The sequence below is a fragment of the Pelodiscus sinensis genome, chromosome 3 (assembly GCF_052426305.1).
Source record: "Pelodiscus sinensis isolate ZL-2025 chromosome 3, ASM5242630v1, whole genome shotgun sequence".
Lineage (NCBI taxonomy): Eukaryota > Metazoa > Chordata > Testudines > Trionychidae > Pelodiscus > Pelodiscus sinensis.
The window spans coordinates 43,702,554-43,721,296 of record NC_143054.1 but is presented as its reverse complement, the minus strand read 5'-3'; the positions used below and the strand labels follow the sequence as shown (position 1 = coordinate 43,721,296).

The window sequence follows — 18,743 nt, the reverse complement described above, 5'->3', positions numbered from 1 at the left end:
CTGGTGATCAAATTTTAAAAATCAGACTCATGGTTGTCCGTCATTTTAGGTGTCTTTCCTGAACATTGCAGCAGTGAGAGGACAAACCTGAATTACTACTGAAAAATCAGATAAGGGCCAGAGAACACACTGGCTTCATTTGTTAAATAGTATCAACTTGAAATGTAAGCAATTAAAATATAATATTTTCTTGGTTTTTCTAAATATTTTCCCTCTGCTTGCTGTGTGAAAGACTCATTCAAACAACAGGATATGCTGAGTAAGCAGTTATGTAACCATGACTGTGTAACTATGAAATAGACACTCTCTGTATAGTCAAGTAAACTGAAAAGAATAAAGATATTTTTCTCTCTCGTGCATAGTAACTTTAAAACATAACACAGCAGTAGGTACAACCATATTGTATAATGGCACTGTAACTTCTTAATTGTGTGAGGTCTCTTTAGGAGTGGGAAGCTTTTCTTTCCTATTAGGTATGGGTGTGACTTCTTATGAATAGGAGGAGGAGCTCCAACCCTCAGGACCTGAAAACACAACCTCTGTTCTCCTCAGTTAAGGAGAACTCAACCTGGGTCAGGACCAGAAGAAGGTTAGTACTGAGATTTGCATAAAAAAAAATTGTTTTACCCTAAACTGTTTGATCTGCTGGTTTCAACAAAGCTACTTTTAAACACTTTGGCAATGTGAAATCTTTACTATACTTAGCCTGTACCAAAAGCTGTTCAAGAGCTCTTTCATTGCTATGCGGAGGACAAAAGTAGGGAAAGGGTCAATTTAAATATGAAATGAATCCAGAAGTTATCTCAGACTTGAATAAGTCATGTCCTAAAGTGAGTGGGGCCAAAAGCCAAAGGAGAGAGGAGGAAGAAAGCAAGAGAGAGTGAGTAAAGGTCAAAATTCGAATGAAAGCCTGGAATATAGAGCTGATTTCTTTTGGATCTGGATACGAAAGATGGCTGATATAGCATGCTGTGCTCTGATCTGAACTACAGCGGCTGGTCAAAGAATACTGAAAACTTGTCTCCCTCTTGGGGGTGGATGAGAATAAAACCTGCTGCTGCTTTATACTGAATGCAGACAATGTTGCTTTTACATGACTTAACTTTGTTCCCCAGTTCTTATATAGCAAAGTGGCTGCTGCAGAAAATCCAGTGAAGATGCAGGCCCAGAGCTCATTATAGGAAAGAGAATACGTTAGGGGAAATGTGGAGATCAGACAAAAGCATTTAAACTTGTATGTCATTTTGTACATAGCCACGTGCAATCCACACATCTAGTAAGTATGGTGTACTGTCCCAAGTTCATTTCCATGCTTGAAAGACCTTGTAATATAAATAAGTACTAGTAATCTAAATAAATAAGTGGCATTTAAACCACTTACAGAGAGGAAGAATGAATGTGCTCTATGGCCTTAGCTGAGAGCCAGCCGGCTTTTAACTCAAGCTATAGAGGTGTTCATGCACTAAGCTCCAGAGGTCCCAGATTCAGTTCTGCCTGTAGACATTACACATATCCCCTTCTCATCTTGGTTGATAATAAAACACACATGTAACTGGCAATGTTCAATGATACCTAAAGCTTTTCAGTCCATTTGTTCTGTTTACATGTACAGTGCATAATCCTTCATGAGAGTTGCATTTCACATATTTGATGTGGATACACAATTGCAACAGATGTGTAGAGAAGGGCCTTTATTCCATAGTTTTGGTTTAACAGCACTTATGAGATCTTTGGTTTTCATAGTTAAGGGAAGAGTTTTAGTTGCTATACATTTCTGCACACTGTATATGGTTGCAATGTGTGTTGACATGATATAAAGAGTAAAAAGTATTCATTAAGTGAGATAACATATCAGGAACTATAGGGTGTTGCCAGCTGCACAGAGAGCAAACACTGCCAACATGCACTAAACATTATTTACATTCAAATAACTACAAATGTATAAAACATCTTTTTTATGGATGAAATGTCATGAGCTGCTAGTTAGTTATTTGCTTTAATAAAAATTAAGTGATTATTGCTGTGTCATGTTTACCATGAACATGGTCATAGTACCAAGACAGAAAGCTGAAATGGTTTGATTTTTAGAACTGTTTAAGGGTGATTTAAAAAAAACAACAAATAGTCCGGTAGCACTTTAAAGACTAACAAAACATGTAGATGGTACCATGAGCTTTCATGGATACAGCCCACTTCTTCAGATGACCAGACCAGTCTGAATGTCCAGGACCAGTCTGAATCAGTGTTCCTTGGGCCCGCTTTGGGAAAGCTATTAGCAGGCCTGTGTCACTTTGTTTACCTAAAGGGTCTGTAGCCCCAGAGCCTTGCAGCTCCCATTATCTTCACTCAGCCTAGTTACCAACTTTTGAGGGGGTGGATTTACTACAGCAGCAGTCACTGTAGTGTGTACCCAACAGCAGTGTAGCGATACCATTTGTAGTGTAGACATACCTTGAGTACAGGTAGTCCCCGAGTTACGCGGATCCGAATTATGAACGGGGTTTGCTCCCCGTCTCCCTGGTCTGCTGGAGACCAGCAGACCAGGGAGACGGGGAGTAAAGCCGCGGAGCATGCGGACAGCGGACAGCCCAGACGCGCCGCGGCTGTCCCGCTGCCGGTGTCCTCAGAGGCTTTGCTCCCCGTCTCCCAGCAGACCAGCAGACCAGGGAGACGCGGAGCAAAGCCGCGGAGGACCCGGGCGGCGGGACCGCGATGCGTCTCGGTCCGCCGCCTGCGTCTCCCTGGTCTATTGGGGGGGGGGCGCAGCTAGTATGCCCTCCCCCCACCCCCAGCAGACCAGGCTTTTCTCCGGACGCCTGTGGTAGAGCACCTGGGGCGCTGCCGGTTGGTCCCGCAGCGCCGCTCTGGGTGCTACTGGACCAATCCGGCAGCACCCCAGCTGCTCTGCCCCAGGCGTCCCCAAGTCTGCCGCTGCTGAAACTGACCAGCGGCTGACTACAGGAAGCCCGAGGCAGAGTTGCTCTGCCCCGGGCTTCCTGGAATCAGCCGCTGATCAGTTTCAGCAGCAGCTGACTTGGGGACGCCTGGGGTTCTTAAGTTGAATCTGTATGTAAGTCGGAACTTGCGTCCAGATTCAGCCTGTTGAAACTGATCAGAGGATGATTCTAGGAAGCCCGGGGCAGAGCCACTCTGCCTCGGGCTTCCTGTAGTCAGCCGCTGGTCAGTTTCAGCAGCGGCTGAATCTGGATGCCAGTTCCGACTTACATATAGATTCAACTTAAGAACAAACCTACAGTCCCTATCTTGTACATAACCCGGGGACTGCCTGTAACAGGAGTTCAGTGACAGCAGCAGAGGCCTCATTGTGCAGCAAACATTCTATAATAGCAAAAACTCATTTTTGTTCAGAAACCTTTTTGCTTGATATTTATCAGGGAATCAGAAGCAAGGAAACATGTGTGGGAAACCCAAACTTACCTACTTCAATGGAAGAGGACGAATGGAATCAATCCGGTGGCTGTTGGCAGCAGCAGGGGTGGAGGTTAGTCCATCATTTTATAAAGGAATCTAGTTCATCCTCAGAGATTGAACGGGGTGCTCTTATTTGGACTCATTCTGGATTAGCCATAATTGATTCTAGTATGCTAGTATACTGCTCTGTGTTTTAGCTTTTTGTGGCAGGGTCATTTCCTACAAGAAGCTGCCTGAAAAATAACAATGTAACTAACTTTTTTCATCTTTCCTTTTCCAGTTTGAAGAAGAATTTTTGGAAACAAGAGAACAGTATCAAAAGTTAATAAAAGGTGAGAATGCAGAACAGGGGGTTTTCTACACCCAAAGTGGCACTAGTTTAGCTAAAATTGCTTTTACATCAGAAAAAACTTTAAAAAATAATGAATAGTCCTGCAGCACCTTGGAGACTAACAAAAAATGTAGATGGTATCATGAGCTTTCATGGGCACAGCCTACTTCTTCATTGGTTTTTTTACTCTTTTCTGGACTCTCTTCAGCTTGTCCACATGTTTCCTAAAGTGTGATGCTCTGAACACGTACTGTAGCTCTTTCAGGATAGGACAGGGAGAAAGGAAGGAAGTTATACGGGCAGTTGGTGTAGCTGGGGCAGGGGGAAGCAGGCCTCTCGCTCCTTCTACATCACCCACCCCCTGTGCTGAGGCCCAGCCCCCTATGGGGAGGAGGCAGGGCAGCACACTGAGCATGAGCCCCCTCAGGGGGGGAAGAGATGGGAGGAGGTGAGAATGCACGTGCCCCCCAGCCTCCCCGAAGCACCAGAGAAGGGAGGAGAGTGCACCGGTATGTTTCCTACCTACCTGGAGCAGAAGGGAAGAGAGGAAGGTGCACTGTGCGACCTCAGCACCAGGAAGGGAGGAGGCCGCATGGCTCCAGCCTTCCCGGCCAGGAGCACTGGGAGCAGAAACACTTTCCCCCAGAATACCTACAGCAGGCATTCTGGGGATCGAGTGTGGGCAAGGCCAAGCCTGGCAGTTTGGAAAGGCAAAGTCAGATGCCTATGGGAGTAAGGGAAAGGAAAGACCAAGAGTAGTCGTAATCTAATTGTCATTTGCCTAGTTGTGACCAGCAGGCGGAAGTTAGCCTTAATGAAGGATTTGAAGGAAGGTAAAGTAATTGCTGATCCTGGACTCCATGCGGCACTGCCGCTTTGAAATGCTACACAGATCCAGGGTCAGCTTGGGACTCCCCAGCTGACCCCAGGCTCCGTGCACTTTGAAATGATGCACATGGAGCCCGGGATCAGCTGGGAAGGGGGGCTAGAGTGCTAGCCCAGGCTCTCCAATGCTGGTTGGAGGTAAAGCCCTGACCTCAGGGGCCAGATCCAGGCAAGTTGGGGCCGCATCAAGTCTCCAGGCCTTACATTTCCCAGAACTGCCTTACAGCTTATGGACTAACTGGTATACACACAGCCCCTCAGGATTTTTCCCATCTTACTGCAGCCTTGGATGTGTGTTTGGCTTTTATTTTGTACACTGTAGGAAGTAGGAACAAGTTTGAATTTGTCCCCTCTTGTTTAGTGTTCTGATCCCACACGTCACTCGTGTGTGCTATACTGAGGGCTGATTCAGTAGGAATTATTTGAGACTTAGAATAGAAATGAGTGAGCAAAAAGAAATGTCTCAATAACTTCCCACAATGCAAAAATGATTCTTGCCTTAATGCACAGAGCTTAAATGCTGTACTCCCTGAAAGCAAGCATATATTTACCGTATAATAAGAGTTTATCTTCAAGCATATCCTATTTTCTTGGCATAGCTGTTCCATGTTGAGTCATTTGGCAACTGACTGCAGGCTATTGTTTCAGTGACTTAGGTGTGTAGGGATTTGCCCAGGTGGGAAGGTATGTTTGAATAGGTTTGTCAGTTACAGATTGGGCACCTGTGTGTATTCTTACACAGCAACAATATCCCACAGAGTGAGTCTCAGAGCCCGTGTCAACTGATTTGGGCTTGTAGTGTCTTGCACTGCTGGGCTGAAAATAGCTGTTTAGATATTTGATCTCAGGCTCTATCATGAGCTCTGAAATGCAGTGAGGGAGAGAGGAGGGTCTTGGGTCCTGGGCTCCAGCCCAAGCCTGAACATTATGCTGCTGTTTTTAGCCCTGCAGCATAAGCCCTGTGAGCTCAGATCAATTGACTGGGCTCTGAGACTTGATGCTGTGGATTTTCTTTTACTGTATAGATGTACCCTGTGTTGATCATTTTTTGAAATTAACGGAGATTTATTGAACCTTCTAGTGGTCTGGGTTCGCTATTATGTTCATGGAATACACATAAAGTAGCCTGATAAGTAGTTGCAGTGTAACAGTACTTTATCTCTTAGGATTCGGAATCACACACAAGAACCCCAAACCAGAAAGAGACAAAGCAGGCTGCTCCTTAAAACACAAAGGCATAACTCACCCCTCCATACTTTAAGGCTACGTCTACACTAAGAGTTTTCTTGGCAAAAAATATGCTAATGAGGGACTCATTTGCATGAGTCACGCTCTCATTTGCATATTTTCTCCCGATCTCTTTTTGTACAAAGACAAGCAGTATGGACGTTTTCTTTTTGAGCAAAAACCCCTTTTTTCCGCAAGATCCTTATGCCCCAAAAAAGGAGGTTTACCAATCTTATGGAAAAAGGGGTTTTTGTGCAAAAAGAAAATGTCCCCACTGCTTATTTTTGCGCAAAAACTGATCAGCAGAAAATATGCAAATGAGACTGACTCATGCAAATGAGTCCCTCATTTGCATATTTTTTGCCAAGAAAACTCGTAGTGTAGATGTAGCCTAAGACTAAGGCTATGTCTACACAACAGCAATATTTCAGAATAACTAACTTTATTCCAAAATAATACAGTGCACATCTACACCACCAGCATTTATTCTGAAATAACGTTGAGCTGGAGGACTTCTTACTCTGACTCCTGTAACCAGCATTTCACAAGGAGTAAGGGGAATCAGAGGAAGAGTGTTCTTCTTCGACTTCCAGTTCTGAAGGAAGCCCCAAAAGCTGAAATAAGCTATTTTGACTTAAACTACACAATTGACGTAGCTCAAGTTGCGTAGCTTATTTCAACTTTAGCCCTGCTGTGTAAGACGTGTCCTAAGGTGCTAAAGAACTAAGTTACACACTAACACAGCTACCCCTCTGAGACTTAAACATGCAAGGCACTGCATTCAGCCATATGGAGTGGGCACTATCACTTAAGTTTTGCCAACATATCTCACACAGGGTTTTTTTAGCACCCCGAATGACATAAATTTTACTGACGTGGTAGCGCAGACCTGCCTTACTACTTTTGCTGATAAGACCTGATCAAAAGTTACATTGACCCCAACTATATTGCTCAGGAGTGTGAAAAATTCACAACCTTAAACAGCTGAATTGACCTAGCACTTGGTGAGGACAGCACTAGATTGAGGGAAAATGTGTTGTGTTGACCTAGCTACCACTTCACAGGGAGGTGGACTATCAACAGCAATGGGAGAATCCCTCCCACAGGCATAGGCAGCATTACAGTGATGCAGCTGCAGGTGAGGTTCAAGTATAGACAAGTCCTTATAAATTAATCCCTTTCAGTTTACTAATGCTCAGTGCACTGAGCAGCCAGGGAACTCTTTGTAAGGAGTGACTAGAAAATCCAGCCATCAATATGTTTTTATCTTAGTATATTCTTCTGATGGGAGGGGACGACTTGGCTCTTGCATAACTGTTAATGGTTTTTGGTTTCTATTAAGGAAATGACTTCTGGTAGAAAAGGACATTTTTGCTTTTTAATGCTTATTTATCCCTTAGTGTAGTAAGATTTGCTCTTGGGAAGTCATGAGGACACAAGACCTTAATATAAATGTTTACCAAAAAATGATTATGTGGACAACCAGTTCTATGCAACTTTATTGCACTATGAAATGAAACACTTTGCAGAAACTGAAGGACCTTTTTAAATCTTAGACTATTGATATAGTTTGACAGTCCTGTGCAAAAAAGAGCAGGCACAAACTTCTGTTAAAATGATCTTTTCTACGTAGAAGAAGAATGCAGGGATTTAGAGCAAATACTCTGCATAACTAGGTACAGTAGAACATATACCTATTTGAGGCCTAATCCTGTATCATTTAATTCAATGAGAGCTTTGCCATTGACTTCACTGGGGGGGAAGAACCAAGTCCTGGAGTATAATCTATATATATAGTTGAATTAATATTTAAATGGAAAGCTCTTTGGGACAAAAAACACCTGTGGGGGGTGCTGGAACAATTTGCTTAGGGTATGTCTACACTACCCCGCTAGTTCGAACTAGCGGGGTAATGTAGGCATACCGCACTTGCAAATGAAGCCCGGGATTTGAATTTGCCGGGCTTCATTTGCATAAGCCGGGCGCCGCCATTTTAAAATCCCGGCTGGTTCGAACTCCGTGCCGCGCGGCTACACGCGGCACGAACTAGGTAGTTCGGACTAGGCTTCCTAGTTCGAACTACCGTTACTCCTCGTGGAATGAGGAGTAACGGTAGTTCGAACTAGGAAGCCTAGTCCGAACTACCTAGTTCGTGCCGCGTGTAGCCGCGCGGCACGGGGTTCGAACAGCCGGGATTTAAAAATGGCGGCGCCCGGTTTATGCAAATGAAGCCCGGGAAATTCAAATCCCGGGCTTCATTTGCAAGTGCGGTATGCCTACATTACCCTGCTAGTTCGAACAAGCGGGGTAGTGTAGACATACCTTAGTGGGGGTGCTGAGAGCCATTGAGCCAAACAGTAAACCCTGTATAAGATAGAAACTACTTCCTTCAAGCAGCAACACCCTGTGTTCCAGTATTTATGTCTCTAACTATAGGCTTGTAAAACAACATGTCAATTCATTATTCTAGGTCTTAGTTGTAGAGTAAATATTTGGATTAATTTATGTTTATTCTTTCCTACATCATTATTTTTATGGCAAGCATTGAAGAGCTTCTAAAATACAATTGAAGGTGTACAAACGACTTAGATTGTTATCATAGTGGAACTGAGAAAAACTCAGTCTCTAGGGGGAGACCAAGGCCACCACAGATGCTACAGCTACATAGGTATGGTGCTGTAGTTATGTTGCAGTAGTGCTGTAGTATATGGGCTTCCTATAGAGATGGGGAAAAATGGTCACTATAGGAACTTTGCCTCCTGAGCAACAGTAGCAATGTCAATGGAAGCATTCTTCTCTCGATCTAGCTGCATATATACCAGAGGTTAAATTAGCATCAGTCAGGGCACTTGGGTGTGAAATTTTCACACCTTTGAGTGCCGTAGCTAGGCCAACCTAACTTTTAACCCGCCCTAAGTAACATTACACTTGCTGTATTTTCCTTTCCAAAGATGGAGCCCTGCTGTTTGACCAAGTACCATTGGTAGAAATTGATGGGATGAAGATGGTGCAGACCAGAGCCATTCTCAACTATATAGCTGCCAAGTACAATCTGTATGGGAAGGATCTGAAAGAGAGAGCATTGTACTGTAATACTTCTTTTTGCTTAATAAACTACAGTAAATATTTATATTACCAGTTAAAGTTTATGTAATACTGTAAATTGAGTATGAAAGGAAGAGAAAAAGCTGTTATTCAATAAGGGGCAAATTCTTGCTGGGTTTTAAGAATTGTTTCTGAAATGGTGCTGAACAGGATCTGGCCCTTAATGATGCCTTTGTTTTGTATTGTGTTTTGCTGAGCAACTTAGGATCACAACATCAGTAGTAAAAAATTCCAAGTATTTTCAGCTTTACTGCAGGTGAAATTTTTTAGATACAGGAACAGAAGTCATAACTTGTTCAGTAATACAGTACTACAATGGTTTTGCTGCCATTACCTGTGAACAAATGGTTCTGTGAATTAAAAGGACTTGAGCTTTCAGGGCTGTTAACCTTTGATAAGCAATAGGTTTATTTTAATAATGAATAAATGAACCACTCATCAAAAAATCTTTGACTGCCTGTCAAAGGGAACAAGGAATGAGAGATTTTAACAGCAATATAGTACAGCCCAATAGCTGATCATACAAACATTAGCTGATCATAAATAATTGGTTTTAATAATTTGTGAGAGAAACCTGAAATAACTTCAGCATGCTCTTTTATTCTCTTGCCTTCCTCCAGCATTGACATGTATGTGGAAGGAACAACTGATCTCATGGGAATGATCATTACCTTTGATTTCACTCCACCTAAGGAGAGGAATCTTCCCTTAATTATTGAGAGGGCCACAACCAGATACTTCCCAGTCTACGAAAAGGTAAGTGATAGGTAATAATGGACAGTCATGTCATTAGGTATCTTGAATGAAGACATATAATGGAGGCATTGGAACAGATGTCTGTGAACAAAAGGAAGTGAATGACCACAAATGTCTGTGAACAAAAGGAATCGAATAACCACATTCCCTAATTTAGACAAATGGTTGAAAAAGGAGGAGACCTCTCATTATAAGTGCTCAGTGTTCAGAATGATTTGTAGTCTCTCGGCTGTAATTGAAGTTAATGAGAATTGCACATCTAAATCTCATTGTGCTGCATTCAAACTGCACCCAAATCAGCTACAGCAAGACACAATAAATATATGGGATAGGAGTTTTCTTGTATGAAAGCTGTTCCATATCCCTAATCATTTTTTTTGTTATTCTCTTTACTTTTTCTAACCCTAAATTATCTTTTTATGAGATTGAGTCATCAGAACTAAATACAGTATTGAAAGTGTGGGCTAACTATAGATTTTTGTATTGTAGTATGATATTTTCTATCTTATTATAAGAATGGTCATATTGGGTCAGACCAAAGGCTTATCTAGCCCAGTATCCTGTCTTCCAACAGTGGCCAATGCCAGATGCCCCAGAGAAGGAGTGAACAGAACAATCATCAAGGGATCCTTCACCGGTTACCCATTTCCAGCCTCTGACAAACAGGCTAGAAACACACCATTCCTACTCATCCTGGCTCATAGCCATTGATGGACCTAATCTCCATAAATTTATCTATTAATTTCATTTGGTGACCCTTAGTTCTTATGTTATAGGAACAAGTAAATAACTTTTCCTTATTCACTTTTTTCATACCTGTCATGATTTTATAGACCTCTATCATATCCTCCCTTAGTCTCCTCTTTTTCTAAGCTGAAAAGTCCCAGTATTTTTAATCACAAGCTCAGCACACAGTACCTTTCAGGCAATTAGCAAGTAACCCACAAACACTACAGTCCTTGAATTTAATCTACCATTTTGTCATTCAGTCATCCAGTTTTATGAGATCCCTTTGTAACCATCCACAGGTATATAGGTGCTTTTTTTGTGATGGTACTAACCGGTACGCAGTACCAGCACCTCCAGTCAGAGCTTACCTGGAAAGAATGGAGCGTACCAACACCTTTGTATGCAAATGTCCGACAGTCGGGTGGGCTGTGTGTCTTAAAGGGGCTGCATGTCTTCAAAGGGCACTTTTTATTTTTAAACAAAGAAAGCAATAGGTATCTTTAGTAATTTTGTATTGTCTGCAAACTTTACTATCTCACTATTTACCCTGAGAAGCTCAGGTCCCAGGACAGATGCTTGGGGAACCCTGTAATTTACTTCTCTGCATTCTGAAAGCTGACCACTCCTAATCTTGGTTTCCTATCTTTTAACTAGTTATTTATCCATGAGAGGGTTTTCCCCTTTGTCTCAGGACAACTCACTTAGCCTTTGACATGGTCCCTCACCAAAGGCTTTCTGAAAGCCCTATTACATTGTATCGGGGTGGGCAAGATACAGTTTGATCTAGCCTGTGGCCACCCTGCCACAGCCCCACCCCGAGGCCTTTGGGGCTTGAGAGTGGGGGAGCATGCAAAGTCTCCTGCTCTCGCTAGGGGTGCTGCGTGCCCCTGGCAGGTCAGGGCAGGGGGACCAGAGACTTCATGTGCTCTCCTGCCCCCAGACCCTGATTGGCCTGCGGGTGCAGTTGTACACAAAGTCTCCTCCTTCCACCAGGGGCCAATGGCAACAGAGGGAACCTTCAGCTGTTTAAAATGGCTGGAGATTCCCTCTGGACACTGTGCACCCTGGCATGGCAGGAGCGGGGCCCGAGCGATTTTGCATGCTCCCCTGTCCCACAGGGGGAGCGTGAAGTCTCCCCCGCCCACATGGGGTGCCTAGAGGGAACCACCCCTTCTGCATAGGCCCCACCCTTTCCACCTGTGGCCCAATCTCTTCTGGGGGCTGAGCTGGCCCAGGAATCAAAATTGGTGAAGTGCCCCTCCCTACAAAAATTATTGCTCACCCCTGTACTATTTCTATAATAGAGGCCCAACTTAAATGCACAGTAATTCCTCATTTAACACTACAGGTATGTTTCAGAAAATGATCGTGTTAAGTGAAAACGTGTTATGCAGGGTCAGTTTTCCAATTGAAAATAATGGAAAAGGTGGGGGGAGAAAGGGGACTGGGTTACAGCAGGGAGGGGAGGCGTTTGGCTCTGGGGAAGGGAAGGGGAGGAGAGGGGAGGGAGACTGGGTTGGGCGTATGCCCCTGTGATGGGTCTTCCGGGACCTGCACGGCGTCCGGCGAGGGGGGGGGGGCGCTGGGGAATGGCACGGTGAGTGGTGAACCCTCTGCCACTTTGCAGGGAGACGGGGGAAGCCCCGCGCAGCCACCAGCAATGGGCCGGCTGGGGAAACCCAGCCTCTGGCCTGGAAGCGGGGGCAGAGGAGAGGGGGCAAGGTGTCCGGCGAGGGGGAGTCAGCGGGCAACAGCGTGACGAGCGGTGAATCGTCTACCACTTTGCAAGGAGGTGGGGGAAGCCCTGCGCAGCCGCTGGCAATGGGCCGGCTGGGGAAATCGGATGGTCGTCTAATTCAAAAAACGTTCCCTAAAAAAAAAAATCATTCTATCGCGAAAACATGTTAAGCGGGCATGTGTTAAATGAGGAATTACTGTGTACCCCAAATTAAAAAACATAGAGACCTAAAAAAGAGCCACCATGGCTTAACAACAAAGTAAAAGAAGCAGTGAGAGATAAAAAGGCATCTTTTAAAAAGTGGAAGTCCAATCCTAGTGAGGTAAATAGAAAGAAACATAAACACTGCCAAATCAAGTGTAAAAATGTAATAAGAAAAGCCAAAAAGTATTTTGAGGAACAGCTAGCCAAAAACTCAAAAAGTAATAGCAAAATATTTTGTAAGTACTTCAGAAGCAGGAAGCTTGCTAAAAAAACAGTGGGACCCTGGACGATTGAGATACAAAAGGAGCAATCAAGGACAATAAAGCCATTGGCGAGAGACTAAAGGATGTCTTTGCTTCAGTCTTTACAGCTGAGGATGTTAGGGAGATTCCTAAACCTGAACCATCCTTTGTGGTGATGGATCTGAGGAACTGTCCCAGATTGAAGTGTCATTAGAAGAGGTTTTGGAACAAATTGAAAAACTTAACAGTACCAAATCACCGGGACTGGATGACATTCACCCAAGGGATCTGAAAAAACTCAAATGTGAAATTGCAGAACTATTAACTGTTGCTTGTAACCTATCCATTAAATCAGCTTCTGTACCCAAGGACTGGAAGACAGCTAACATAACACCAATATTTAAAAAGGGCTCTAGAGGCAACCCTGGCAATTACAGACCAATAAGTCTAACGTCAGTACTGGGCAAATTAGTTGAAACAATAATAAAGAATAAAATTGCCAGACACGTAGAAGAACATAATTTGTTGGGCAAAAGTCAACATGGTTTCTGTAAAGGGAAATCATGTCTTACTAATCTATTAGAGTTCTTTGACGGGGTTAACAATATCCAGTAGATATAGTATACTTAGATTTCCAGAAGACCTTTAACAAGGTCCTTCACCAAAGGCTCTTGTATAAATTAGGTTGTCATGGGATAAGAAGGAAGATCCTTTCATGGATTGAGAATTGGTTAAAAGACAGGAAACAAAGGGTAGGAATAAATGGTACATTTTCAGAATGGAGAGGGATAACTAATGGTGTTGGATGGCAGGAGACAAATCTCTTGATCACTGTCTTCGGTCCACCCCTTCTGGGGCACCATGAGCTTTCGTGGGCACAACCCATTTCTTCACCGGGACAATTTGTTGTTTATAAAATCTTTTCCATGTTGGTACAAGAATTCAGACTTTTTCTATTGCAGTTATTCCTGCCAGGATTTTGTATTCAGAGGGCAGGCTTTGCAAAAGCACTTACGTGATTCATTGGCACCTGTGCACTTCAGTCACTCAAGTGCTCTGGCAAATTCCACCCTCAGATGCTAACCAGACCATGACCTTGCTGTATTTTGAAAGTAGTACACTGAGTTCAGTTGCCAATGTTTATCCAGCAGATGTCCTTTTCATACCCTTAACATTTGTGTTCCCTTGAATTTTATAGGCTTTGAAACAACAAGGCCAAGAGTTTCTTGTTGGCAACCAATTCAGCTGGGCAGATGTACACCTGCTTGAAGCCATTTTAATGGTAGAGGAGAGAGAGCCCACAGTCCTTTCCAAGTTCCCTGTCTTACAGGTAATTCTGTTACTAAAGCTCCACCAACTATAGAATTGTGCAGTACAAAGACTTCAAGATGCTCATTTAACAGGAGTCCCTGGGCTAATTCTGATCTCATTACCACTGTGTACATTTGTTGTAAGGGTTTTGTAAGCAAGAAATGTAATTTTCTATATGACTGTACAGCACCAAGCACAATGGGTCCTTGGTTTGATTGGCCTCTAGGTGCTCCCATCATATAAATGTTAACTAATAATAACAACAAAAGAAGTCTGTGGAATTAAGGTGAGTTAAGTGCTGCTACTCATGTAAAGACCTTAATTTCTTCAAAATTAGCATGTGAAGTAGTTGGATGTTGTTTCCTTGCTTTTAGAGTTACTGTTGTTTGTCATTTCAGGTGTTTAAAGCAAGAATAAGCAACATACCTACAATTAAGAAATTCCTACAACCTGGCAGCCAGAGGAAGCCCCGACCTGATGACCAGTATGTGGCAACAGTGATGAAAATTTTAAAGAAAGATTAAATGTCATGTTCCACTCAGAGAGGTTGTTAAAATCCCTGGAAAATCTAAAAGAATCAGGGCAGTTTAGGTGATCAACATGACCATAATTAAAAGCAGCTACATTTCAGTGACATAAAATAGTATCTAATTACTCTTGCTGTTTGAGTTGTTTGTTTTTAATGGGCATCAAGTCCTTGATCAAATATGAAAACAAAAGATTATTTAGGATAGTGTCTACATCTTCCTCTCCGTTGTGAAAGAAGCCACACTGTTGCCACTGTCAGAAGATAAATAATAATCATAAGAAGCTGGTCTCTAAATGCAAATAGTTGTTAAAACCTCAACTCTGGAGGGGAGAAAAGACTCCCACTGAGAGTGTGTCTAGACTACATGGCTCCATCGATGGAGCCATGTAAATTAGTTTATTTGGCATAGTCAAAGAAGTGGGGATTTAAATAATCCCTGCTTCATTAAAATAAACATGGCTGCCGCGCTGTGCCGACAATCAGCTGATCCGACACAGCGAGGCAGTCTAGATGTGGATCTGGCAGCTGGGGAAGCCTTTGCCGACTGATCCCTTATGCCTCATGAAATGAGGTTTCTGCGTCTAGACTGCCGGGCTGTGTCAGATCAGCTGATCATCGGCACAGCATGGCGGCCATGTTTATTTTAATGAAGCAGGGATTATTTAAATCCCCGCTTCCTTGACTATGCCGAATAAACTAGTATACATGGCCCTGTCGATGGAGCCTGAGTTATGACTTATACATTGACTTATAATTTTCAGGTATGGTATGTACTATACATCAGTGTTGGGCAATAACCAGCCTGCAGGACCAGACACAGTTAACCAGGTGTAACCCTTCTGCTGGGTAGGCCTGGCAGCAACCAGGGCCGGGTTCAATATCTAGGGGATCATCTCACACAGAACTGGCTCAAGCCCCCACCCAATAGCCTGGGAAATTCACACACCCCTGGGCACCTCTGAAAGGCAATGCTTCCCCACTCGCAAGCACAGAGTCTGAGTGTAGAAAATAAACTTTTAATGAAAGAGAAGTCACATGGCATTATCTTGGGAAAATACCACAAACAGAGTTTGGAGCCCCCATGAGTAACTGTCTCAGCACAAAAGGATTGAGCAGTGTCTTTTGCCTCTCAGGCTCACCAGTCCAACAAGGTAAGGGTTCTATTCACTTACCCAAACTTTCTCCGTACCCCACCTCAAACGCCCCACTTACAGCTCTGTCCAGTTAGTGGAGACCCTGACACATCCTGATGACTCTACTCCTTGAACCTGAGGCTATGCCATCTCTGTGCTGCCCCTACCAGCCACCTGCCAGTCGTTCCTACCAGCACTCCACCAGCCGCCTGCCAATCATTCCCACCAGCCGCTCTGCTGGTCGCCCTCCTACCAGCTGCCCACCAGACACTCCCGCAAGCAGCTCCGCTGGCTGCCTGTTGGTTGTTCCCGCCAGCCACTCCACTGGCTGCAGTTTGTCTGGCTCCTGGCCAAACCAGTGATTTCAGCTCTTAGGCTGTGTCTAGTTTATTTGGCATAGTCAAAGAAGTGGGGATTTAAATAATCCCTGCTTCATTAGAATAAAAATGGCCACCACACTGTATTGACAATCAGCTGATCCAGCACAGCACAGCAGTCTAGATGCGGTGCTGTCAACAAAAGAAGCCATGTCATCTAGACATAGCCTTCGTGATTTCAACTCTTTAGCCACCACTTAGGCTGGCCAAAGATTCCAGCTTCCACTGGACTAGCAAAAAGACTCCTTGGGAAGTCGGCTTTAGGTCTGTCCTTAAAAGCAGGAGGAAAGGGGCAGGTTGAGCCAGCCTTACAGCTCACACCTGGCAGGCATGAAGCTGGCTGAGTCAAGACCTTCTCCCCCACCCCCAACTCAGTTCACTCAACTCTGGCAGGAGGGAGGCTTGCTCCTCTGAGACCTCTTACAATGGTCTCTCTCCTGCAAGCACTGGTGTCATATTTTACAGTTCCCACATTTAGGGGCAGCATGATTTGTGACCCCCCACAACAGCCCCAAATTAGTTACAATACACCACATTCCATTCCAACACTGATCCTCCATCAGCCCTGGCTGGACTGGATTTACATAGCCACACCTCAGATTCCTTCCCCCTCCTGGCATGAGCTGTATTTACATATCAACAGTTAATTATCTTGCAGAGCTAAACAATTGCAGTGAGCACAGCTCTCTCCTTTTAGTTGGCTGATAGCTAGCAGTAATTTAGCCCCAGCTTACACAGGCTTAGTCACTGATGGGCTGCCATTGTTTTATTTCATAGAATCATAGAATCATAGAATAATAGGACTGGAAGGGACCTCGAGAGGTCATCGAGTCCAGCCCCCCGCCCTCAAGGCAGGATCAAGCTCCGTCTACACCATCCCTGACAGATGTCTATCTAACCTGTTCTTAAATATCTCCAGAGAGGGAGATTCCACCACCTCCCTTGGCAATTTATTCCAATATTTGACCACCCTGACAGTTAGGAATTTTTTCCTAATGTCCAATCTAAACCTCCCCTGCTGCACTTTAAGCCCATTACTCCTTGTCCTGTCCTCAGAAACCAAGAGGAACAAATTTTCGCCTTCCTCCTTGTGACACCCTTTTAGATATTTGAAAACCGCTATCATGTCCCCCCTTAATCTTCTTTTTTCCAAACTAAACAAGCCCAGTTCATGAAGCCTGGCTTCATAGGTCATGTTCTCTAAACCTTTAATCATTCTTGTCGCTCTTCTCTGTACCCTTTCCAATTTCTCCACATCTTTCTTGAAATGTGGCGCCCAGAACTGGACACAGTACTCCAGCTGAGGCCTAACTAGTGCAGAATAGAGCGGCAGAATGACTTCACGAGTTTTGCTTACAACACACCTGTTGATACAACCTAGAATCATATTTGCTTTTTTTGCAACAGCATCACACTGTTGACTCATATTCAACTTGTGGTCCACTATGACCCCTAGATCCCTTTCCGCCATGCTCCTTCCTAGACAGTCGCTTCCCATCTTGTATGTATGGAACTGATTGTTCCTTCCTAAGTGGAGCACTCTGCATTTCTCCTTATTAAACCTCATCCTGTTTACCTCTGACCATTTCTCTAACTTGCTAAGGTCATTTTGAATTATGTCCCTATCCTCCAAAGAAGTTGCAACCCCACCCAGTTTGGTATCATCTGCAAACTTAATAAGCGTAATCTCTATCCCAATATCTACATCATTGATGAAGATATTGAATAGTACGGGTCCCAAAACAGACCCTTGCGGAACTCCACTTGTTATCCCTTTCCAGCAGGATTTAGAACCGTTAACAACAACTCTCTGACTACGGTTATCCAGCCAATTATGCACCCACCTTATCGTGGCCCTATCTAAGTTATATTTGCCTAGTTTATCAATAAGAATATCATGCGAGACCGTATCAAATGCCTTACTAAAGTCTAGGTATATGACATCCACCGCTTCTCCCTTATCCACAAGGCTCGTTATCTTTTCAAAGAAAGCTATCAGATTAGTTTGGCATGACTTGTTCTTCACAAACCCATGCTGGCTATTTACCTGCATTCCCTCAGGTACAGGTGCTTGCATCTCCTAGTGGCTGTGGATTGCGGTTCTTGGTAATTGGGCACTGTGGGAAGCAATCTCCCAGTCCGTGCCACTTCCCACAGCTCCCACTGGCTAGGAACGATGGTGATCTGTGGCCAATAAGAGCTGTAAGTGCCCGTACCTGCAGAGGTATAGGTAAATAAAATAGCGGCAGCTCCCCATTGAACCCTGGTGAACTGTGTCTGTCTTATTGCCCATCTTTGCTATACATACAGTTAGAAACATCTTTTGGTTTACAGTGGTTGCAGGATACAGTCCCAGGTACAGTACCTTGGCATTGTGTGGTACTGTAGTCACCCTGCTTGAATTTCTTCTGATCTTCAAAGATTCTTATGGGACTCAGCATGGTTCAGCTGCTTAAGTAAGAGACTATCTTCACTTAAAATGCTACAGCAACACAGCCACATCATCGTAGCTCTTTGGTGTAGACACTGTCTGCGTCAACAGGACAGGTTCTGCATCCTGAAGAAAAAACAAACAAACAAACAAAAAACCACACACACACACACACACACACACACAGAGAGAGAGAGAGAGGCAGTAGCTAGATCAAGGGAAGAATTCTTCTGTTAGCCAAACATTGTCCATACTGGAGGTGAAGTTGGCTTAACTATACTGCTCAGGGGTGTGTGACATAACACAGTTTAGG

The 18,743-nt window shown here is 43.9% G+C and overlaps 1 protein-coding gene across 1 annotated transcript; it reads left to right on the top strand.

The window, feature by feature from the left end:
• The first annotated feature begins 433 nt into the window (after positions 1 to 433).
• Positions 434 to 14,615, top strand: LOC102456602 (glutathione S-transferase-like). Its single transcript, XM_006137751.5, has 7 exons — positions 434 to 589; positions 3,396 to 3,502; positions 3,713 to 3,764; positions 8,827 to 8,959; positions 9,601 to 9,736; positions 13,848 to 13,979; positions 14,359 to 14,615. The coding sequence occupies exons 2-7, from the start codon at positions 3,416 to 3,418 to the stop codon at positions 14,482 to 14,484; spliced, it is 666 nt and encodes a 221-aa protein (XP_006137813.1). The 5' UTR covers positions 434 to 589; positions 3,396 to 3,415; the 3' UTR covers positions 14,485 to 14,615.
• Positions 14,616 to 18,743: the final 4,128 nt, after the last annotated feature.

Excerpts from the sequence above, each read along its gene's own strand:
- LOC102456602 (XM_006137751.5), top strand. The coding sequence starts at position 3,416 with ATGTGTGGGAAACCCAAACTTACCTACTTCAATGGAAGAGGACGAATG. Across the intron at positions 3,765-8,826 it reads GTATCAAAAGTTAATAAAAG|ATGGAGCCCTGCTGTTTGAC; the intron begins GTGAGAATGCAG and ends TCCTTTCCAAAG. Across the intron at positions 8,960-9,600 it reads GATCTGAAAGAGAGAGCATT|CATTGACATGTATGTGGAAG; the intron begins GTACTGTAATAC and ends GCCTTCCTCCAG.